This window comes from Vombatus ursinus, unplaced genomic scaffold (genome assembly GCF_900497805.2).
Source record: "Vombatus ursinus unplaced genomic scaffold, bare-nosed wombat genome assembly UNPS02014786.1, whole genome shotgun sequence".
In the NCBI taxonomy this organism is placed as follows: Eukaryota; Metazoa; Chordata; class Mammalia; order Diprotodontia; family Vombatidae; genus Vombatus; species Vombatus ursinus.
This window is the reverse complement of record NW_020954564.1, coordinates 32381522-32397147: the sequence shown is the minus strand read 5'-3', so window position 1 is coordinate 32397147 and position 15626 is coordinate 32381522. Positions and strand designations below refer to the sequence as shown.

At 42.5% G+C, this 15626-nt stretch overlaps 1 protein-coding gene across 1 annotated transcript in view; it reads left to right on the top strand.

Annotated features, from left to right (window-relative positions):
• The window catches only part of TM9SF4 (transmembrane 9 superfamily member 4), a 67102-nt gene that overhangs the window by 31819 nt on the left and 19657 nt on the right, over positions 1-15626 (top strand). Inside the window, exons 2-10 of the mRNA XM_027867661.1 lie at positions 1317-1433; positions 3500-3599; positions 10217-10385; positions 10509-10638; positions 12545-12668; positions 13969-14087; positions 14190-14301; positions 14975-15045; positions 15213-15345. Coding sequence (XP_027723462.1) covers positions 1317-1433; positions 3500-3599; positions 10217-10385; positions 10509-10638; positions 12545-12668; positions 13969-14087; positions 14190-14301; positions 14975-15045; positions 15213-15345 — 1075 coding nt within the window. The remainder of the gene's footprint in view (positions 1-1316; positions 1434-3499; positions 3600-10216; positions 10386-10508; positions 10639-12544; positions 12669-13968; positions 14088-14189; positions 14302-14974; positions 15046-15212; positions 15346-15626) is intronic.

Sequence of the window (15626 nt, the reverse complement as noted above, 5' to 3'; positions counted from 1 at the left end):
ATGAGATAGCAAAAAGGGGCTAGAAAAAGTGGAGTGGCGCCAGATTATTATGAAACTGGAATGTCAGGCCAAGGTAGAGTCAATAAAGAGCCATTTGAGTGTTTTGAGAAGTAATTTGGTCAGATGTAAGTATACAGAAGATTATTCACATTACTACCTGATTAGACAATATAGTAGTGATGTAGTCAAGGGGTAGGTACATATTAAGGGTAAAAGCATAATTGTCATTGGAAATGAGGGAAAATAGCCATAGAATTTCTGTGACTGGATGGGGTAGGATGAGGGAGAGCAGGATTCATTTCTTATGAATCCAAGCAAATTTTATAGATAAATAGGATGTTTCTTGAGGGTAAGGATTGTATTGGTTTTCATCTGTGTATTGACATTTTGGGGAAATGGTGGGGAGAATCTGGACCCATGATTTCATTAGTGTACATCATCAGTGTGGAAACTATCTCCATCCATACAGATTGACAACTTATTTGTAATCTATAATAGTCATAGTGAGAATTAAAGCCACTTGTTCATGGTCACATCCCTATCATATGTGTCCACATATACTAAGACCGAGGCCTTCCTCATTCCAAAGCTGGCTTTCTCTACATGTCACTGTACCTCATCTCTCCAACATAGTAGACAACTAATTGGTCAGATTGAGCTGAATATCCCATTTTGAATTCTGGTTTGTTGGCAGAAAATGATGGTAGAAACATTTTGTCAGACTGGTAGGATTCCAGGTACTTGTTGTTTTGGAGAAGACAGCTTCCTGGGGGAGTAAGACAGTTGGAATAAGGAAGTGAGCAATTTCTGTGGATATTACTGAGTGTTCCTTTCTGCTAGGTAAATGGGTCAAGAAAAAGAATGAACTAGTAGGAAGAACAATGAGAGACCTGGCTTCAATTTCTAGCCTTGTCACTCATTGTCCATTTTGGTATCCATTTCATGGGAAGAAAAATGACTGTCTTATAGAACCCCTAGAAAACAGCAAATATAAAATGGTTTGGCCTTCACAGAGAAAAATACTTTGTCAGTAGCAGGATTGATTGAGGTTTATTTTGAGTGACTTTATCTGTCCATTGGATGACAGTCCCTCTCCAAGGCATCATGACGTGGTGCAAAGTCAGAATACCTGAGTTTGGATCCCAGCTTTACTACGTATCACATATGTGATATTGAGCAAGTCACTCAATCTTTCTATTCCCCATCTTCCTCATCAAAGTGAGGGAAATAGATTAAATGACGGCTAAGGCTCCTTCAGCTCAGAATCCTGTGATCCTTCCTGCTTCATCCAGCCTGATCTTTCTTCTTCCTGGCAGGGCTGGTTGCTGCCGCAAGCTCTTGGACTTCTCTCTCTTGTTTGTGGAACAAGTTCCTTCTATGTCCCTGGGGTTGCACCAATCAACTTCCACCAGAATGACCCTGTAGAAATCAAGGTAAGTGTAAACTGTGCTTGCAGAGAGAGAGAGAGAGAGAGAAGCAACAGGTGGGACAGAGAGAGTCCTTGGGTTAACAGAAGACTTCTTCATCCTTAGATGGGAGAGGAGAGTGTTAGATGTGCTACTTGCCTTTACTTTGGACTGGCTCCTCATTTCTCTAGTATTTGGCCTTTTGGACCAAATAAATGGCTATCCTGACCTCTTTATGTATCCAGATTTAAGATATTAATTAGGTCTGGAGCTCTTTAATGCAGTTTAACTCATTTTAGTGGGTTTTTTTGTGGAGGAGGATTTTTTTTTGCTTTTGTTTTTTAATTCCTGGTGTTATAGTTTAGTCACAGGTGAGAACAATTCCTGCTGCTGCTCTTGTATCATCTAAACCCCATCTTTGTTTCAGTTTTGCCCCCAAATGTAACTATAGGAGAGTAGCTTTATCTAATAAAAAAGAGATCTTGGATCTATTCATAGCTCTTCCTCCATCTCACTTTATGACCTTGGTCAAAGCAAAGCACTTACCTTCTGTATGCCTCAGTTTCTCTACTTATAAATTGAGGGATAATATTTTCTTTCTCTGCACCCTAAAAATTGTCAAAGAGATTGTCCTTAGACAATGTGATAAAGTCTAACTTTGTATTCTCATTAAGTACATTTTATTAAGTATTGAGTACATTTACTCATTATGTACATGATATTCTAACATTCCCTCCACAAATGTGCTCCCTCATCATTACATGAAAGTGACCCTGAGTACTTTAAAGGTACATCTAGTGGAGGGTAAGCCCTGGTACTTCCATGCTAACATAGCTTTGAGTCCCTCTCCTACTTTCCCTATTACTTTAGAGGGCAACACCTCAGACTCGCAACCTAGGAGACATTCTGGATTCCTCACTGTCTCTTACCCTCACTCCACATCGACACTATTGCCAAGGCCTGTCAGTTTCATCTTTGCAAATTCTGGAACACATCCCCTTCTTTCCTCTGACACTGCCACCACTCTCATGCATGCCCTCATCACCTCACATCTTAGTTATTTCAATAGCTTGCTGGTAGGTCTGCCTGCTTCAGGTCTCTCCCCACTCCATTCCATTCTCCATTCAGCCTCTAAAGTGATTTTCCTAAAATGCATGTCAATTCATGTCATTTCCCCTACTCAGTAAACTTTAGTGGCTCCCTGTTGCCTCCAGAATCAAATGCAAAATGTTCTGTTTGGCATTCAAAGCCCTTCATATCCTAGCCCCCTCCTACCTTTCCAAGAGGTACTCTTCAATACAGTGACATTCACCTCCTGTCTGTTCCATGAGCAAGACATTCCATCTCTTGGCTCTGGGCATTCTCTCTGGCTGTCCCTCATGCCTGGAATATTCTCTCTCCTCCATTCTTACTACTGACCTCCCTAGCTTCCTTTAAGTCCCAATTAAAATCCCACCTCCTACCTTTCCCAGCTCCTCTTATTTCCAGTGTCTTCCCTCTGTTATTTCTTATTTATCCAGTATATAACTTATTTTATATGTATTTGTTTGCATGTTGTCTACCCCATTCAATCCAATGCTCCTTGAGGGCAGGGACTATCTTTTGCCTCTTTTTGTATCCCCAGTGCTTAGACACACTGACACATAGGGGGCATTTAATAAATGTTTATTGCATTGAATTGAGTAAAGGCCAAGGAAAAAGAACCTGCTTAACTAAATGCAGAGAAGTTTCATCCCCCAAGTGTTGGCCCCTAAGCGATGATTTTTTGGGGGGGGTGGGGGGAGGGCTTGTCATAGCAACTCATGAAACCATATACTAAGTTATTGGAGATTACAATCTGCTTCCAACTGAGGACAGTGTAGGTCTTTTGAAGGACTAAAATCTGAACCTCATAAAAAGCTAAATAATTCACATTTGATTTTTTTGTAATCTGGATATTTGCTATTATTCATTCTCTCATTGAAAAAGTTTAGTTGAGAATGTGCCAAGAGTTAGGAAGTATTGAAAATTCTTTATCTAGGAAGAAGAGTATAGCAAATCCTATTGGTTTGCCTGATTTGAGTATAATGCCCTCTCTCTTTTCTTCCCCCCAGGCTGTGAAGCTGACCAGTTCTCGAACTCAGCTGCCCTATGAATATTACTCACTGCCCTTCTGCCAGCCCAAGAAGATAACATATAAGGCAGAGAATCTTGGTAAGCCCTTTCTTCCTCCTGACAGCCTGCCCCAATGAGGTATTAGTGTCCCTTTCTCTCAAGTCTTTTCTCTGGCTATTTCTGGGTCTCTCAGTCAGATGCTGGTCCTCAGGCTGAAAGAATAATTATCCCTAAATCTAACAGTGAGTAGAGTTGGGACCAGAAGTAGTATAAAGTACCTCTGCATGTATCTTGTATCTAGTCCTGTCCCAGTAAAGTTTGTATATTGATCAATGAATAGGCAGTTTCCTACAGCTGTTTTAAATGTCTTCCTTACTGTCTGTTCCCTCCCCGCTCCAGAAGGAGTAAAATGAAGGGAAAGTGGAGATGGGACCTCATGAGCTAAAAAGAATTTGTCTTTTGTAATCTCCCATTTCTTTGTTTCTGAACCCCTACCCCTTCCACCTCCTAGTGCTTTATGAACCAGCTCTCCTGGACCCCAGTGCCCTCCTGTTATCCTCTGGATAGACAAAACCCCTCCGCTTCCCAAGCCTATCCTTTTCCAAAGTGCCCCACGTTCCAACATTACCTCTGGCTTCTGTATTCCCTCCCCTTAACAAAAGATTTACTTTGCCTCCTACTTTACTAAGAAGATTTGAGGCCATCCAATGTGAATTTCTTCAACTTCATCTATCTTTCTTAACATCGTAGTGTCCTCACCCATCCTATCTCCTTTCTTCTTCCTTGTTAAAGCTGCCCTTTCCACATATACTGCTCTATCTCATGTTCTCTGTGACCTATCTCCCTTTCTCATTCACCTTCAGTCTTTTTCTCATCTTCTTCCTCTGAGCCTATAAACATGTTCAGGGCTCTCTTTCATAAAATAAACTTTCCCTTGACCCTTGCCATCTCTTTTATTTTTTTCTTCCACCTCACTGCCAAACTCTTACATTAGTCTACATGCACTTTTGCCTCTTTCTTGCCAACTGCTTCTAAATCCTTTGTAGTCTGTCATGTGTCCCCACTCTCCAAGGCATTAATGACCTCCTTACTATCAAATTAAATGACTTTTTTTGTCTTCACCCTCTTTAAAATGTGAATATGTCCCAAGGTCTTCTCTCTACATTCTTTCCTTTGTTGATCTTATACACTACCATGGTTTCAGTGGTTACTTCTTTGCAAATTACTCTTAAATCTTTATCTCAGGCCCCCTACCTTTCCTAGAATGTCAGTTTCATATTTCTGGCCTCCTTTTGGCTATCTCCCCAAAGATGGAGAGGAATAATTATCCTAATGAATAGGCTGAAGGAATAAGTATCCTAAAATATGGTTGAACTGCTATGCCTTCAAACACAGTATGTTTAAAACCAAACCCAAGACATTATATATTTATTAAGCAATTGCCATGAGTCAGAGACAATGCTAAGCACTGGGGATACAAGTTTATACGCTAATGGAGGAAGACAAAACACAAAAAGGAACTAGGGTGGGGATTAGCGGGGAAGGTGTTTATGGCATTAAAATCCAGAAATTCAGGAGCTGAGCCAACAGGAGACAAAAGGTTGATTGGCCTGGGGCCCTCCACAAAATGGAGGCCTCAGGAGGAACTCACCAATGGGAAAAGGGTACTCCTGGGTGGGAAGGCTACAGGAGCTGAGCTGATGAAGAGGCATTGCCAGGAGAGGAACTTATCAGCTCTTCTCCAAATCAGCTTCTCCTAGCCAAGTTTTCTCTTTCTCTTTTGATAGCACCACCATTCTCACAGTTCATCTAGGCTAGGGACCTTAGAGTTACCTCTGACTCTCCTACATCGCCCCATCTCATTCAGCTAATCATTTCCCCAAGTCCTACCTTTACCATATTTCTACCTTTTCCAAGTTATTATCTCTACAATATCTCATCCAGAAACTGCTTCTCCCTCTCTCCACCATAACTGCCCTAGTCCACGGTCTCATTTCTTCTTGCCTGGACAATTTCAAAAGCCTCTTACCTGTTCTCTTTCTTCTCCAATCCATCCTGTCCAAGTAATCTTCATAAGTAACTACCATGATTATGTCACTTTTCTTTTAAAAAACTTTTAGTTTCTCCCCATTACCTGCTAAATAAAGTGATCCTGTCACTCCCCTGGACAGGCATGCTAATTCACTATTGACAAATCTGTGAACTGCTTTTTTGTTTGTTTGTTTTTTATATTTTGAAATTGTGAGAAAAGTTAGGCTCCAATCTACCTATCTAGCCATCTATTTTGTGAGCCAATCAGACTGAACTACTCTCTCTCTGTCCTTCATTTTTGTCCTTCTCTCTCCCATCTCTGTCAAAGGCCCTTTTTATCCCATTTTTTGCTCCTTCCATAACCATGGTTGGAATACCTCCTCCTTCACTTCCCTTGAGGCTCCACTCAGATATTATCTCCTGCCCAAAGCTTTCCTCTCCCATTCTCTCCCCTCCATAGATACCATCTACACAGGCAGGAGAAGATTAAGATTCTTTGTTTAGGTACTTCCCTGGCTGTCTTGATGCTGTGACATTCAGCTTTCATCAGAGGAGTACTTGTTATCTCTTTCTTTTGGCCACCTCCACCACCACCCCCCATTAGAATGTGAGCTCCTTTGAGGCAATGATTGTATAATTTTTATTTTTTTAATGATAATAACTGACATATAATACTTTAAGGTTTGCAGAATGTTTTGCATGTGTTATCTCATTTGAGCCTTACAACAACTCTGTGAGGTAGGTCATATAGGTATTATGACCCTCATTTTACAAGTGAGAAAACTGAGGCTTAAAGAAGTTAAGTGACGCACAGTCACCAGGCTAAAAAAGTGTTAGAGGTCAGACTTGAACTTAGGACTTCCCAAGTTCATGACAGTACTATTTCCTCTGGAATCTAGTAGATTATGTCACTTTTCTAGTGACTGGACCCTGCTGCCTCCCTCACTTTGTTCTGTGTGTCCCCCATTCTGGGCATAATGCCTTCTACCTAGTAAGCACCTGATAGATATTTGTTGAGTTGAGTTGAACTTAGAAAGAGGTCTTGAATGCTAAAAGGTTCTGTCTGGGGTCACGTTGGGTTTAATGTTTGGTCTGTAATTTGCATGAAGACATAAAATCAGTGATGATGAATTGGCAACTGAGACAAAGCTAGTGTGTTTTGATGACAGAATTGAGATTCAGAAAAGACTCCAAATTAGATCAATAAACTGAACCTATTAAAATAAAATTTAACAGGGATGAATGTTATTTAGGGTTTAAAAAGCATAAGATGAATTAGATATGACTTAACACCAGTTCCTGTAAAAAAAAAAAAAAAAAAAACAACTGGGCATTTTGGCTGATTGTAGCGGACCAACAATGTGGTATACTATCCATAAAGAGAGAGGTGATGGTCTTACCGTACCCTGCCCTGGTCGTATCACATCTGAAATATTGCATTCATCCCTGGGCCACATTTTAGGAGGGATATTGACGTAGGGAAGATTTCCCAAGAAGGGGAAGTAGGACTCTATAAACTGTGTCATAAGATGAATGAAGGAACTATGGAAGAGAGGACTGAGGAGGACATGATAGTGGTCTGCACATATTTGAAGGGTTGCTGTAGGGAATAGGGATTAGTCATATTCTGTGTGGCCTCAAAGGACAGAATGAGAGCCATTGAGTGGAAGTTAGAGGAAGGCAGATTTGGACTAATCCATGATAAATTCCAAATAAATAAACAATATAAATATAAAGAGGGATGTCTCAAGAAAAATAGAGTAGGACAAAAGGTCCTGTCTTTCACAGTTATGGTCGGGAGAAAATGCATAACCAGACTAAGGATTGGTTAGATTATGAAAGTCAAAATGGATCATTTCAAGTACATTAGTTGGGTGAATAAAAGTACAGCAACAAGAAGAAAAAACATGTTTTTCATTGAACATTTTTTATAAATGTCAGACATCCAAAATCTATGTGGAATTGACAGAAATCTCTGAGAGTCCATTCCTGAGTAGCTGTATGTGTTCAAAGCTTATGAATAAAGTTTTCAAGAGAAGAAATACACACTATCAACAATCATATTTTAAAATATCCAAAATCATTACCAATAAGAGAAATACAAATTAAAACATCCCTACGGTGTCCCCCAGACCCATCATACTGGCAAAGATAATAAAAGATGGATGGTAAAAGAGAAATAGTGTTGAATAGGTGGATCTGTGAATTGATCCAGTTGTTCCTGTTAACAGTTTGGGATTTTGAGAAAAGTTACTAAACTCTTCATACCCTTTGACCTATCAGTCTTACAGTTGTTGTATCATTTCATTAATATCCAACTCCTTATAACCCCATTTGGGGTTTTCTTGGTAAGGATACTGGAGTGGTTTGCCATTTCCTTCTCCAGCTTATTTTACAGATGAGGAAACTGAGGCAAACAGGATTAAGTGATTTGCCCAGGGTCATGCAGCTAATAAGTGTCTGAAGCCAAATTTGGACTTAAGAGGATAAGTCTTCCTGACTCCAGGCCCAGCACTCATCCATTTCGCCACTGAGCTGCCCTATTAATCTTACTACTGAGTGTCATACCCCACAGAAGTTGATGATTCCTATATGTATCATAGTATTCCTAGCAGAACTTCTTATGGGAACAAAAAAACTGGAAACAAAGTAGGTTCCTGTTGATTATGAAAAAACTGAACAAATTATAAGAAAATAATGCACTATTATTGTGTCATGGGCATGCTATTTGGAGACCTCAGAAAAATGTGGGAACGTGCATATAAACTGATACAGAATGATGAAAGCAGGATCAAAAGAACATGATGACTGCAGTAATGCAAGTGAAGACTAAAACTAAAAGGCAACAGATGTCATGTCCAGTAATGTGGCCAGTGTTTGAAATAGTTAACTCTTCCAGGTAGAAAGTTACATATGTTGTCAGTTGTTATGGCTATGTTAGAGGATTTTTCTAGAAATGTACATAGGGGGACGTTTATTTGGAACTGGTTAATGTGTCATAATAAACTGTTGACCAATCACAGTGCATTTCAGCTGGTAATACAGTGTTATTTAACTATTTCACACTAAGGTGGGAATTGCCTCCTTTTTAGCGTTTGCTGGGGCTTACTTGTTAACTCAAATGAATCTCTTAAGTGGTAGAATTTTAAGTAGTCTATCTGTTTGACTTGGGAGAAAGGGGGTCATTTGTTGTCTCCTGTTTCCTCCTCTAGCTGGGAGGAGGGGAAGAGCAAAGGAACTGAGTACAATAGAATCAGGTTCTGTAACTCTGGGAGACTCAAGCCCCCTGGCCTCCTTAATTCTCAAGCAGGGAGCACCCATGACTTGGTGTTTGGCCACCAGGTGCTACCACTTCTAGGTATTGGGATCTAAGATGGGACGAATAGTGGAGTCTTAGGGACAGCTGTACATGTTTATCGTAGGACAGCACCCAGCAGATTGACTGAAAGATGTGAAAGGGGTGTCCTCGGCCTCAAGCTCAGGAGAAGAAACTAATAATGAAGGAGGTAAAATGGAGCAGTAGTTTCCCCTGCTTGATTTTTTTCCTTATTTCCACTGGCAAGGGAAAAGGCTGAGGGTCCCAAATTGTCCTTTCTTCTCTTATTTCCAGAGTTTCCTATTAACTCTTTCCCTTCTGCCACAAAAGTAGGAAAACCTACACATGAGTCTTCGTGATTTATGTCTCCAGAGATCTTGTGATAGACCCCAGAGAACCTTTTTACTCTGTCCTATTCCTCTGCTTCCTTTTCCCCAGATGTTTAAGAAATGCTTGGGGCAGCTAGGTGGCGCAGTGGATAGAGCACCGGCCTGGGAGTCAGGAGGACCTGAGTTCAAATTCAGCCTCAGACACATAATATTTCCTAGCTGTGTGACTCTGGGCAAGTCACTTAACCCCAATCTCCTCACCAAAAAAAAAAAAATGCTTGCTTTGGGTGTGCAAAAGTCATACTAAATGACAGTGGACTGCTTACCATGTATGTAATTGTAATGGAACCAATTGACTGCTGAGTAGGTTGTGGAAGATTGACGTGTCCACTTGTGAGCTGTCTTCTCTATTATGAAGCACGTTTTGTATTATGACCATCACTAAATATGCTGAAATTAATTTCGTTATCATTTTTGTTTAATTGGAACAATAAATTCTATTCTTATACACTCAGTCTTCGTAGTTTATTATTGTTCATGTAGCATAATCATCCGCCCGCAACAGAAAAAAAAAGTGATAAGGAGCAGTGGGCAGGACTGCTCTGTCAAAAAGAGACAAAGTGCTCCAGTTTATTCTTGTTCTTGTTTTAGGTGGATTTTCTTTGTTTCAGAAGTGTCTTGCTAAACTCTTCTCACTTTCCCTCTGTCTTCTTTCCTCCTTAAAGCAAGAAGCTTAAGCAAATAATAGGAAAAAGTACTGGGCCTGTCTTATATCAGCTGCATAACTTTGTCAAATGACTGTCTCTGTGCCTCAGTTTCTTCATCTGTAAAATAGAGATAATGCTTGTTTTTGCCTACTGCTCAGGATTGTTGTGAACATCAAATGAAATAATGTCTCTATAAAGCATTATATGTTACATGTTATCTGTTATCACAAATTCACCGTGTCCCTCAGGGATAGAGAAGAGCTGAGCTTCTGCTGAGATCAGGCAGATGCTCTGTGATGGACTGCTTCTCTCTCTGTCTCTTTCATGTGGCAGGAGAGGTGCTGAGAGGGGATCGGATTGTGAACACCCCTTTCCAGGTGTTAATGAACAGTGAGAAGAAATGTGAAGTTCTGTGTTACCAGCCCCGAAAGCCTGTGGTGCTGACAGTTGAACAGAGCAAACTTGTGGCTGAACGCATCAATGAGGATTATTATGTCCACCTGTGAGTGGCTCTCTTCTTCCTCCTCTTCCTCATCTTCCTCTTCTTCTTCTTTCATGTCCCAGAGAGGACTGCTTTCCAGTTGGGGCAGACCTGCAGGGTCTAACTGGAGATTTACCATTTCAGCATTGCAGATAACTTACCTGTGGCCACTCGGCTGGAGCTGTACTCAAACCGGGATGATGAAGGCAAGAAGAAGGAGAAGGAAGTGCAGTTTGAACATGGCTACAGGCTAGGCTTCGCAGATGCCTCGAAGGTAAACAGGTTCCAGGTGTTCAGGAATCTGTTGTCCACAGCTTATATTCGTAGAATGCCAGATAGGGATCAGGAGAGATGATGTTAAAGCCTAAATTCATAACACAGGAAATTCGGTAAAGAACCATTTAAACATAGAATGATAGGGCAGGAAGAAGGGACCATCTAGTCCAATGCTCCCATTCTGAACGAGAGGAAACTGAGTACCAGAAACAGGGAGTGATTTGCCTGGGTTCCACATACTTAGTAAATGATGAAGCGAGGGCTCAAAGCCAGGTCTTCTGGATCACAGCCCAACCATACCAGCTACACCATAACTATCCAACCTAAATATTGAACTATTAAAACCAGTCAGTCACTGAGCTTGACTTACTGAAAGTCTGCTCTGTACAGGACACTCTGATAGAGGCCTAAGGAGATACGTATCATTCATCAAGGACCTCTCAGTCTAGCAAAGAAAGGGACAAGACGTGAAGAGAAAGTTCACAAGTCAGAATGGGAAAGGGCTAGTTGAATGATAGAGACTATCAGTACTGTAAGAGTTCAGAAGAAGGGAAAGGGAAACATGGTTACTAACCCATAAGACTTCATGGAGGAGGCAGCATCTGCCTTGGGATTTAAAAAACGGGTCAGAATTCAACAGGTCCAAGTGGACACTGAGGCTGTGGCACAAGTCAGGTTGAAGAGGTGGGAAAGCACAGGCTGTAGTCCAGGGATGGGTTGTGGATTGGATTGAGCTGAGCTTGGAAAGGTGAGTAGGAGTCCAGTAACAAGAGAGAAGGAATTCCAGGAAGGGAAGGAAAAGGATTCTGTTTGGGCATGGCGAAGCAAATCCATCTAGCTGGAATTCAGGTAGGAGAAGGATGGGGGAAAGTTTGGAGAGATAGGCAGGGGGACGTTATGGAAGTCCCTAAAAGCTGGGTGAAGGACTTGAGAATTTTTCCAGAAGGAGTAGGAAGCATTGCAGGTTTTTGAAAACAAAGAGACATGATCCAGGAGGCATTTTAGAAAAGGCCATGTAGCTGGGCAGAGTGGATTGAAGGATGGGGAGGGCCTGGAGGCAGGAAGATCAATTAAGGGATTTTTGTTTTTGCCTTCTAACTGGTCATCTGCCTCCAGTCTTCTTACCAAGTGATAACTTCTGTAGGCATTGCTCAGTTGACTCTCCATACAAGGATCCATGCTTTCCTCACGGTGAGAACTTCTTTCAGAATGAAGATCACACCTCAGGAGGTGATGAGCCTACCTGAATTCTGATAGCCAGGCTGTACCTGGAGTGATCAACACACAGTGTTTTGCTGAGCCTGTACACAATGCCTTTTTCACTTGGTAGGACTTCCCAGTGACTGTGCTCCTCCCAGTGCATTGCTTTCTAGAATCCTGGGTCATTCCTGCCCTCCCCAAGAGAAGGTTGTTAGCGGACGATATAGATAGGAACGGGGACTGGACCTGGGATTTCATTGGGACGGTGAACTCCCAGGTGAGGAAACTTCCTCTACCAATGCAGGTCAGCACCCTCTCTGTAATTTATCATCTTAAGAGAGTTGCCTAAAACACTGAGAGATTAAGTGATTTGTCCAAGGTCATAAAGCAAGTACATACAAGAGGCAAGGCTTGGAGCAGCTAGGTGGCTCAGTGGATAGAGCACCGGCCCTGAAGTCAGGAGGACCTGAGTTCAAATCCGGCCTCAGACCAAACACTTGACACTTACTAGCTGTGTGACCCTGGGCAAGTCACTGAACCCCAATTGCCTAAAAAAAAAAACAAAAAACCAACAACAAAGAAACAGAGGCAAGGCTTGAACCCAGACCTTCTTGGCTTCGAGGCCAACTGTAACCACTGCTCCATGCTGCCATTCATCTAGCCATTGATATGTATATTTATTTTTCCTTTCCTTTCTATTTCAGATCTATCTACATAATCATCTTTCCTTCATCCTTTACTATCACAGAGAGGATGTAGAAGAAGATCAGGAGCACAATTATCGCGTCGTCCGCTTTGAGGTGATTCCCCAGAGCATCAGACTGGAGGGTGAGTGGGGGGCCGTGGTCAGTGGGGAAGGACTAGGCTGGGATTCCACAGCCAGAGTGCTTCTAGCTGCAGAGATAGGTAAGAGCTTGAGCTCTGGTTTCATCCATAAAACTGAGAGAGGCTGGATCCTGGTCAAAGAACATCTGCTTCTTAGAAGTTCGCCTCCTAGGCCGAAGGGATGCAAAGCAGAAGCCGTGTCTAATTACTCCCAAGTCCAGTGCCCTTTCCACTGTACCATGTTATCTGCCCAGTGAACCAGAGGTTGGCCAGTCCCTCGGGAGTGAGAGGGGCACCCCGCATTGAGTTATCAGCCTCCGGTTTTAAATCTTGACCCTGGGCACCTCTGAGCCTCAGTGTCCTCTGCTATAAAATAAGGATAATACGACATGCCTTGCCCTTTCACAGAGTTATTATGAGGATCAAATGAGATGATGTATATAAAGTGCTACAAAAATATGAGAAGTTTAGTATTTATATTAATTATATTTGGATTGCTATCTCTTATAGGAGATGCCTGGGTCTCCTTAGGAATACATCAAAATCTCAGGGTGGTTGACTTCTTCAGGAAGCTAATCTTGTCCCTTTTACTTTGATTTTTATTAACTTTCATTTCAGGGGCTCCTTTCTTCACCTCCGTTCTGGGAGGCATATCACATTTGCACCCTGTAGCCTCCTACAGAGAGTAATGTACTGAAAGGAGCCCTTGACTTGGAGTCAGGAAACCTGGGTTCCAGTCTCAGCTCAGATGCTCTCTAGCTTTGGGACCTTGGAAGGACATTTCCTCTCTGTGAGTCTCAGTTTCCTTATGTGTAAGATGGAAAATAGTAATCATTGCAGTACTACCTCTCAGGGTGTCTGTGAGGATAGTGTTTTATAAACCTTAAAGTGCTAGGGAAATGTGAGTGTTTTGCTCTTATGCCCTGACTACATATTATGTCAGATATGTGAGGGCTTAGCTGAGTTGTCCTGTTGGAATTGTGAGTCTAGTCTTTTGTCTAAAAATCTCCATACTCCTTCAGTCAGCCTCTCATGGTACTTTCTGTCTCATGCAAGCAGACCTGTTGTTGTCCCAGCTGTGGAATCCTTTGGGGAGATGAGTGAACTTAGCCTTCTCCTTTAGCTAGCAAACTGGGTACTCCTAACTCACCAGGCCAAGCTTCTAGAGTCCAGGACTCCAGGTTCACATTTTATGGGGTAAAAGGTAGGGAGGGAGTCTCAGCACCAGGAAACCAATTGATCAGCCTCTTTTGGAGCTCTTGGGTACCTTGTCAGGGACAGACCAAGTTTGTATCTCCTACAGACCTCAAGGTGGATGAGAAGAATTCGTGTACCCTGCCTGATGCCGCAGGCTCTGCCCCGCAAGAAATTGATCCCACCAAGGAAAACCAGCTATTGTTCACCTACTCTGTGCACTGGGAGGTGAGGCAGGAGCTGGCGTCTTCGGGCAGGGAAGAGGATGGTCTTCTTTTTGAGGATTTCCACTGAAAGAGCCCTGACACTGCTCTCTGTTCCTCCTCCCAGGAGAGTGATATCAAATGGGCCTCCCGCTGGGATACCTATCTGACCATGAGCGACGTGCAGATCCACTGGTTTTCCATCATTAACTCTGTGGTGGTGGTCTTCTTCCTCTCAGGTGAGAGAGATGTCGATTGTGGAGGAGGTCTGCAGGTCAGTCCTCTCCCCATTTACAAAGTGGGGCAACAAGAGCAGTGCCTGGGAGGTGGGGCCTTTGGAGGGTAAGAGGAACGGCCCCCGAGAGTAAAATCGTCCTGTGCTTCCTTTTTATCCATCATATCTATCGTAGCCTTTTCTCACAAGTGGAGAGTAGGTCACCACATGCCCTGTCCTATAAGGTGGGAAATTTCTCCAGGTCTGTCTTTAAGTATTTGATGGGGTTGTCGTGGAAAAGAGCAACTGGATTTGTTCTGCTCAGTCCCAGAGAGCAGAACAAGTATAAATCTTTAGAAGGTTCAGAGAAGCAGATTTTACTTTTAATAGAAAGCTAAACTTTCTAGTAATTGGGCAGCCTCAGGTGGTATAGGGGTTTTTCCCATTACTAGAGCTCTGCAAGCAATAGCTGAGTGACTTCTTGTTGAGGTTGTCAAAGAGGTGATCTCTGTTCTGGTACGGATTGACTAGATAGTCCTCTCTGAGGTCTCTTCAAACTGTGGGGGAGTCCCTGATCCCCTACATCTAATAGTCCATCTAAGAGAAGAAGCCCCATCGGTCCTCAGTGAAACATTGACAGTCTGTGGAAAGAGAAGCACATAATGGAGCTGATGGGTCCACCTGTGTGCATCTTTCAGGTATCCTCAGTATGATCATCATCCGGACTCTCCGAAAGGACATTGCCAACTATAACAAGGAGGACGACATTGTATGATGGCCTTGGTGGGGAATGGGAGAGGGTACCTCCTAGCATCAGGGAAGGGAAGAAGGGGTTCAGAAATGACAGAGCTTGAGCTAAGGAAGTAAGGAACTTTCTTAGGTGGCAATCGCTGTAACATAGACTCACAGTACTACTTCTGTGGATTTTTGATATAGGAAGACACCATGGAGGAATCTGGCTGGAAATTGGTACATGGTGATGTCTTCAGGCCCCCCCAATATCCCATGATTCTCAGCTCCCTGCTAGGCTCTGGAATTCAACTCTTCTGTATGATACTGATTGTCATCTGTGAGTGGTATCTTGGGACTGGAAGGGTAATGGTGCCATTTCTGTGCCAGGCTATCTTATTCAGTGGGTTAGTCACTCTCGTTTGCCTGGGGTACTTTAGAGAGTGAGAGCAAGAGCAGGTCCCCAGGGCGTCACCACTTCTTGGGCTTCTAGTTCCTGCCAGGCAAGTGCCATCTTTGAAGAAGCTGTCCACACTGGTCCCACATGTTTCTTTTACTAACCAGTGACCATCATATGTTCTCTCTCTCTCTCTCTCTCTCTCTCTCTCTCTCTCTCTCTCT